This window comes from Arachis ipaensis, chromosome B07 (genome assembly GCF_000816755.2).
Source record: "Arachis ipaensis cultivar K30076 chromosome B07, Araip1.1, whole genome shotgun sequence".
Lineage (NCBI taxonomy): Eukaryota > Viridiplantae > Streptophyta > Magnoliopsida > Fabales > Fabaceae > Arachis > Arachis ipaensis.
This window is the reverse complement of record NC_029791.2, coordinates 100,042,834-100,051,905: the sequence shown is the minus strand read 5'-3', so window position 1 is coordinate 100,051,905 and position 9,072 is coordinate 100,042,834. Positions and strand designations below refer to the sequence as shown.

The 9,072-nt window shown below is 32.1% G+C and overlaps 1 protein-coding gene across 1 annotated transcript; it reads left to right on the top strand.

Moving 5' to 3' along the window:
• LOC107609799 (24-methylenesterol C-methyltransferase 2) lies at positions 694-3,226 on the top strand. The gene is made up of 2 exons (XM_016311828.2): positions 694-1,987; positions 3,000-3,226. Exon 1 carries the CDS (start codon positions 877-879, stop codon positions 1,969-1,971), a length of 1,095 nt encoding a protein of 364 aa, XP_016167314.1. The 5' UTR covers positions 694-876; the 3' UTR covers positions 1,972-1,987; positions 3,000-3,226.

Here is a 9,072-nt window from a genome sequence, read left to right as displayed (position 1 = left end):
AAATAATTACTGCTTTGAAATGGTGGAATTGGACCATCGAACATTTATTTAAACAAAAGATTGAATTAATCACTCAGCTAATTTAAATTGGTTCGAAATTGCTTGTTCCTTATTTTTTTGGCGGCTCAAAACACCCCCTTTAAGCTGCTAAACTCAAGCTCTAGTGCCGTCCAAATTATTCAGGGTCCAATGTCCGTTATGGCCGGAGGAGGCAATCTCCAACACGATAACTCGGTGATACTTCGGCGGCGACAGGTTTAACATGCGGCAGCAGGTACATTAGACAAGTTTTATGGTGTATTCGAGGGAACTTAGCTATATGTCATACCAAGCCACATGTCTATTTATTACCATTAGATTTGTCTTCTTCATGTGAAGATTTATTTCTTAGATCTTCACCATCGCCTAAACAATGGGGGGTTGGGTTGTTCATCTGATTAAACAAAACAAACCAGAATTCACGCGCCAAGCACGTGGACGGACACAAAAACAAAAGACACAGAAGATTTTTTTTCCCTTGAAATTAATAAGTAATAAATAAATATAATAAGGTCGCAGAAAATATCTGATATGCTAAAACAATTTGGTTTAATAAAAAAATTACCCATTCGAAAAATTTCTCTTCTATATATGATAACATAATTTGTCATTAGTGTTTTTTTTTCCGTGAGATTATTATTTTGAGGATGTATCTATTTGGTTGAAATGAATAATAAAATTAAAAAAAAAAATAATAATAAATATGTGGGAGAGAAAGACAAAGGGTCTCGCTTCACTTAACTAGAGAGGAGTACTAGCTAGTTAACACATCCAGCGCCTCCAAAGTAAAGTAGGCTGAGAAATTCTCTGCCCCTTTTCTTTCTCTTCCCTCTCCCAATGGATTCGCTCTCTCTCTTCTGTACCGGAGCACTTCTCGCCGGCGGCCTCTACTGGTTCGTCTGCATTTTGGGCCCCGCCGAGCAGAAGGGCAAGCGCGCCACCGATCTGTCCGGCGGCTCCATATCCGCCGAGAAAGTCCAAGACAACTACAAGCAATACTGGTCCTTCTTCCGCCGCCCAAAGGAAATCGAAACCGCCGAGAAGGTTCCAGACTTCGTCGACACATTCTACAACCTCGTAACTGACATCTACGAGTGGGGTTGGGGTCAGTCCTTCCATTTCTCCCCTTCAATACCCGGCAAGTCCCACCGTGACGCCACGCGCCTCCACGAGGAGATGGCCGTCGATCTCATCCAGGCGAAGCCTGGTCACAGAATACTGGACGTCGGGTGCGGAGTAGGTGGGCCCATGCGTGCCATCGCAGCCCACTCGAGAGCCAACGTGGTGGGCATCACCATCAACGAGTACCAGGTGAACCGGGCCAGGATCCATAACAAGAAGGCCGGGCTGGACTCTCTCTGCGAAGTTGTGTGCGGCAATTTCTTGGAGATGCCGTTCCCTGATAACAGCTTTGACGGCGCGTACTCCATAGAAGCCACTTGTCACGCACCCAAGCTCGAAGATGTGTACGCTCAAATTTTTAGGGTTTTGAAACCTGGCGCACTCTACGTTTCTTATGAGTGGGTTACGACGGACAAGTATAGAGGTGAAAACCCTGAACACGTGGAGATCATTCAGGGAATCGAGAGAGGTGACGCTTTGCCTGGGCTTAGGAGCTACGCTGATATTGCTGAGACGGCTAGGAAGGTAGGGTTTGAGGTGGTTAAGGAGCAGGATCTGGCTAAACCGCCGGCTCAGCCGTGGTGGAGCCGGCTCAAGATGGGTCGGATCGCTTACTGGAGGAACCACATTGTGGTCACTGTTCTGGCGGCGCTGGGGATTGCCCCCAAGGGTACCGTGGATGTTCACGAGATGCTATTCAAGACCGCTGACTATTTGACCAGAGGTGGTGACACTGGGATTTTCTCACCGATGCACATGGTCCTCTGCAGAAAACCAAAATCCCCTCCTACTACTACAACATCATCTTAGTCATCATCATTTTCAGGTACTCTGTTAAAGAAAAAAAAAAAAGAAAAAAAGGAAAAACCTGGTAACCTGTTTCAATGTGCCTCCGCTAGCTGCCACCACCATCCCCAAATTTATTCTTCGTTTCTTTTTTTTTTTTTATAATTTTAATTTCAATTTGGATTTAGCTTATTTTTATTTATGTGAACTCGGTGTAGTTTGGTTTTTGAGATCTTTGATTTTAGCTTTTTGTTCAAGCAGTCGCCTTATAATTAATTCATGTTAATGTCTCCTTTAATTTAGTAGAATTCCTTCTGATTGTTTGGTGGTTGGTCTTTGATGGAGGTTGAGAACTGTCTGATTTAACTGGCGTATTTTAAGGGGAGAGAGGGGGGTCACTTCAATTATTCGATTGAATGATTCCGAAAACTCGCATACTTCAGAATTAGGGTGCCAGTTGTTAAAGATTTTGATTTTGATTTTGATTTTGATTAGATGGGATTATTAGATGGTTAAAAAAGTGTCTTTGTTCAAGCAGTCGCCTTATAATTAATTCATGTTAATGTCTCCTTTAATTTAGTAGATTCCTTCTGATTGTTTGGTGGTTGGTCTTTGATGGAGGTTGAGAACTGTCTGATTTAACTGGCGTATTTTAAGGGGAGAGAGGGGGGTCACTTCAATTATTCGATTGAATGATTCCGAAAACTCGCATACTTCAGAATTAGGGTGCCAGTTGTTAAAGATTTTGATTTTGATTTTGATTTTGATTAGATGGGATTATTAGATGGTTAAAAAAGTTGGGTAGATGTGTGAAAGTCTGAAAATGAAATAAGAGTTGTACCCGCACATGTTAGATGACTACACTAGCGTGCGCTTAGGTGGCAACCACTAGTGATAACTTTAGACTCGTAGTATAGTACCCGTAACGTGGTCTTGCTTGTGCTTTTCTGAGGTCTGAATCTGAATCTGGCCCTGCTTTGTNTGCCTTTACTCTTGTCACGTTGTGCGTCGATTTTTATGTTGTTTTTTTTTTCTTTCTTCCTTGTTGAAAGCTGACGTGCCACACATGTAACGACATCTGGCCAGCACTTGCTTTGGATCTGCCAATCCTTGCTCTCATCGTGTTCCCGTGACGACGCCACCTAGGCGTGTGTTAAGTAAAAGCGTATCACATTTAACACCCTTTCTTCTTTGGTTCTTTTCCGAGTAAATACCAATTCGGTCCCTGTCAATTTCTCAAAATGACAAGACGATTCTTAACAAAAAATATGTTCTATTACGGTCCCTAACTCTGTATCCGGTCCTTTTGTCAGTTTTTCGGCGAAAACTCGACGGAAATTACTGACGTATAAGGTTAAAAAATGGACAGAGACGTAGTTGTCTCTAAATTTAAATTGGTTAGAGGTTTATTTGTCTTTATTATTCTTTAAACAATATTTTTAATTATATTTTTATTCATTATATTAATATTTTTTTAAATAAAAAAGTACAAACTAATTAATAAATTATTCAAATTTAAAAATATCATTTATTATGAAACCAAATAAATAATTTTTAAATATAATTTTTAAATATATAAATAATAAACATTAAAATTCAGTTAATACATTAATAATAATAACTAGTGAAAGATCCAAAAAATTTTGATAGTGGAGGCGAAATATATATAACATGATAATAATTTTTATAATAAAAATATTACGTTTACATAAAAAATTAGCTATCAAATTATCTACTATAAATTTGAGTATAAATACATATATTAACTTATTTTTAATGTGTATTTTGTATTTCAAAATTTGTATTTTAAGATTTATTCTGTACAAGTGATTATTTTATATTTACGTAGCATAATTGTTGTTATAATTATATTTTATTATTATAAAATATGATTAGGTTTCAAGATATCTAATTACAAATTAAAATACGAAAATAGTAATTTTAAATAATAACACATAATTTAAAATTTAATTTTTTATATTTCATATTTTGAAACATTGACAATATAATTAAAATGTCCATTTTTTAGTAAAAAAATGTCTTTTTTTTTGTATATGTCGTTAAACAATGATTTAAAACTCAACTTTCATACAATTAGCTTTTGATGATATTCATAGTTGAAAAAATTCATTCAATTAGTATAGTTATTATGAAAAAAAAAACTAAAGCTAATTTCAAAAGAAGAAACACAAATAGATAGATAATATTCTTTTGAGTCGATTTCTAAAAAAGAACACCAATCTTATTTAAATTTAAAATTTGATTATTATAATGAAAATCTAATATGAAGTTCTCAAATTGATTATCAAGTGTCGAAAGTTGAATAAAAAATTATTATGGGGTCAAATTTAATAATTTAATGGAGGCAAATAAATATTATTATTATATACTACTCAATAAAATTTCAAACTGTAGTGGGGCGCTTGCCCCCACACCTATAGGAATGGATCCATTGGTGATAATAACCCTATGATATACTATTAATATTATAAATAATGAACACATTATTTGATATATAGTAAACTTTTTTTTACTAGTAACAAATTTAATTTTTTATCTCTTCACTTTATTGTAAAAATTAGCTAAATCATAATACTAATAGTATATCATAGGGTTATTATTATTAATGTATTAACTGAATTTTAATGTTTATTATTTATATATTTAAAAATTATTTATTTGGTTTTATAATAAATTATATTTTTAAATTTGAATAATTTATTAATTAGTTTATACTTATTTATTAAAAAAATAATATTAATATAATGAATAAAAAAATAATTAAAAAATATTATTTAAAGAATAATACGGACAAATAAACCTCTAACTAATTTAAATTTAGAGACAATTAGGTCCCTGTCCATTTTTTAACCTGACATGTCAGCAATTTCGGTCAAATTTTCACCAAAAAACTGACAAAAGGACCGGGTTGGCAGACGAAATATAGGATCAGAGACCATAATAAAACGTATTTTTGATTAAGGGTCGTCTTATCATTTTAAGAAATGAACATGGACCAAATTAGTACTTTACTCTTCTTTCCCACCATGGTTTATGCACCGTGTACACCATGCTAATTAGTTAACTCATATATCCTAAAGTGGGAAAAGAATCGTAATGGGACCATTGAATTATATCAATTTACCAAATTGGAAATCTGGTTAGTTTCGAATATTTATTACTTATGTGCAGCTTAAATACCCAATCATTAACATCAGCACAATTCCAACCAAAACTCTTTTTATACGGTTTTAGTTAGCGGTCCCTACGCGTGTATCCTCGTTTTTGTTTAAGTTTAATATAACATCTAAGGGAAAAAGGACAAGTCAGGATCAAACGGCTTAGTTTTAATTTTTGTTTGCATTTTTCAACCTAATAATGCTGATGATCGGTGATCCTGACAAAACTAGTAGTCTCGGTATCTTTCTTCGTGCGGCTATAGAGCTATAGATACTGATATTTTATATTACGTTAAAATTTAGGCTGGTTAGTAATTTGATGAACTAAAGGAAAGCAATAACCATACAATAATATAATTGTTCATAATATAATTGTTATTAATTAATTGTGTAATTAAATTATGTTTCAATTTACAAAATAACAAATATGGTTTAAAAAAATATGAATTTTTGGCTGTGAAATTCATAACCTAAACAGTACGAAACTACGAACTACATATATATTTTTTGGCCGTATGAATCCCAGGTTTCATTTTGGGCTTGGCCCACTAATTCGTAAATGTTAATAACACCAGTACCCAAAAAATCCTCTGGATAATACCAAAAGTTCCAGAAACAATGGATCGTGCCCAAAGTAAAACCGTTGCAGGTACCCAAAAAAAAGGCTTACAACTAGAAACTCTCTCCTCCCCCCCCCTCTTCCCTTTGTCCCGTTCAAGAAATTGCCCCCGTTTCTGTCTGATATCCATCACGGGTCTCATTTATTTCCTCCACGGGAGACGTGGATATCCGGGTATTTATGGATATTAAACATTAAAAAAGTGTTAATCACCAAAAATACCCCTAAATTATTTAAACGCTGACAAAAATACATTCGAATTTTATTATCGAAAAAATACCTTTAAATAATTTAAAAACACAACAATAATACCCAACAGTAAATATATATTTTCAAAAAATACTTTAAAGATTAAATTTTGATGCAATTTTTTGCAAGTATGATTATAAAAATAAGATATTATTATACATAAAAATTGGTGACTTTTTGTTAAGTATATATTTTTTATAATTTTTTTTGTTAACAACCAATAATACTTTTAAAAAATCACAAAATAATATATACTTAACAAAAAATCACAAAAAATTTTAAGAATAATAATATCTCATTTTTCTAATCATGCTTGCAAAAAATTGCATCAAAATTCAATCTCTAATGTATTTTTTGAGGAATACACATTTAATGTTAGTTTTTTTGCAAGACTATCTAACATTAAATATGTATTTCTCAAAAAATACATTAGAGATTGAATTTTGATACAATTTTTTGCAAATATGATTAAAAAAAGAGATATTATTATCCTTAAAATTTGGTATCTTTTGTTGAGTATATTTTTTTTTTGTAATTTTTTTGTTAACAACTAATAATACTTTTAAAAAATCACAAAAAAAGATATACTTAGAAAAAATGATCAAATTTTAAGAATAATAATATCTCATTTTTTAATTATGCTTGTAAAAAATTACATCAAAATTCAATCTCTAAGGCATTTTTTTAAAATATATATTTACTATTGGGTATTCTTGTTGCATGTATTTTTAAATTATTTAAAGGCATTTTTGTCGATAGTAAAATTCGGGTGCATCTTTGTCAGTATTTGAATAATTTGGGGACATTTTTGGTGGTTAACCCCATTAAAAAATAAAAAAAGTCTAATCATGATAAAATTTCATATAATTTAACTAAAACATATCAAATCAAATCTAATTCAAATACATTTAATATTATTAAATCCAATTTAATATTATTCAACAAAATCTCCAACATACGAACTAAAATAAAACAAAATAGAAAATTTTTCAACATAACAAAATAACAAATCTGGGTCGACGATTATAACTCGATGATAATATTTTCTTCTTGTAATGATATAAATTTGAATAATTAGTTGGGGTAAATATAGATATTATGCAATCATTAATTTGTTTCTAAGTAAAACTAAAAAAAATTAAACATATACTTACATCATACATACATAAAGGATATTAAAATAATTTCATTCTAACAGGAATTTAGCGGATTCTCGTGGGGCGAGTACCTCGGTCCACACCTTCATCCTCGTTTATTCGTGCAGACCGGTTCCGTCCCCGTGGAAGCTTAACGGGTCTCCATTTTCCTCTCCATTGCGGATAATCCTCATGGATACCCGTGTGTTCGGATTTTTCGCCATCCCTACTTACAACTATGGATTTTTCTTTCCGTATATTATGGTCTAAGGATATAATTAAAAGAGAAAGTAAAAAATCAAAGGTAAGGTGATGGCTATTGTATGGCATAGTTATCAGAACTGAACTAGTTATTAATCTGGTCATACGACCATTTTATTCAGTCATTAGTTTAATTGGTGGGTCACTTATTCACCCAGTTGATCCGGTCATAATTAAATAAAAATAAAATTAAAATTAAAAGTTAAAATACTTATCTTTACAAATATAATAAAATTAAGTATCAATTCTTAGACATAACTAATGATGCAAAAAGAGATAATAAATTAGTCACTAATATAAAATACTTTCTCAATTTAAATTGACAAAAGAGAACAAAAGATAATACAATAAATCAAATCCAATGGATGATCTCAAAAGTCGGCATCTATATTTCATAGAACATATTTGGAGATTGACCAATAATTTTCTCATTTTGATTTATATTTATAACTTTCGTAGCATTGTTACTCGGTCTATTATTATCTTGATCATCTTCTAAATTTAATTGATCTATATTTGTGTATTTTTACAAATCAATATTAAGAATAATTCATAACCGCAACTGACAATTAAAATGTTCAAGTAATTCAACTACATACCAAGATCATCTAAAGTGTATCATGAGTTGATGATGCTTGTCCTTGAGATGATGGCGTTTTTGATGGGGTTTGTGATAAAGTCATTTTTAAAATTTTAACAAAAAAATATTTACAACAACAAAAGATTTTAGCTAAGTGATTATTTAATCAAGACATCAATCAATGTTTAGTGATGATAATAAGCAACAAATTCAACTCAGTGGTTTTTCCAACAAAAAAATAACTTAGTGATATGTTCAGCAACAAATTCAACTCAAAACAATAAATTCAGATCATTAATAATTTTCAGCAACAAATTGAACTGTGATAATTGAAGGTTATCAATAACCTAGAGAAGGGGGTTGAATATATGACCTCTTTTTAGTTCTTTTAAACTTTAACACCAAAAATAGATTCTGCTGAGTCTGCGAAAGTGATTATGCAGGAGACAAATTATTTTTGTCTCATAACGAACGCACCAGAAACAAAGCAGAGAATAGAAAAATACACAGTCATATATCCTAGTTCAACCATTTTGTTCAATGTGGCCTACATCTAGTCTCCACCATATATCCTAGTTCTAACCAAGCTTGATTTGGCTAGGTTCACTCCCTAGACTATCAACACTAAGTGCTCACCCAACTTAGCAAATGATACCTCTCAAGTACAAGAAACAAAACAGAAAATAATTACAAAAGAGATTGACATAATTTTTGGCTTTTCTCCAAGCTAACTCTCTTTGCCTTTTCTCTCAATGACTTTTTCTAAATCCTCACATTTATGCATGTTTTTCATTCAATGAAACAAAGAAAGATAAACTAAAAAACCAGAATATTTAATAAAAAACTATGAAAGAGAAGAAATAAAATAGCTTGAAAGGTATAAGCATAACCCGATTTCAAAACTCTCAAATATTGCCTTCTATCTTGGCAGAATGCTCCCTTTAGTGTAGGTACATTACTTCCAAAACTTCAGACTTGAGTGCTGAGGGTGCTACGTAGGTTCAGATTTGTAGGTTCTTTCTTTGCTTCAATCTTTGGCTGGTTGCTCCCCTTTGTATGGCGTAATGCCTCCAAAGTTTGATTAGAGGTAAGAATCAACAC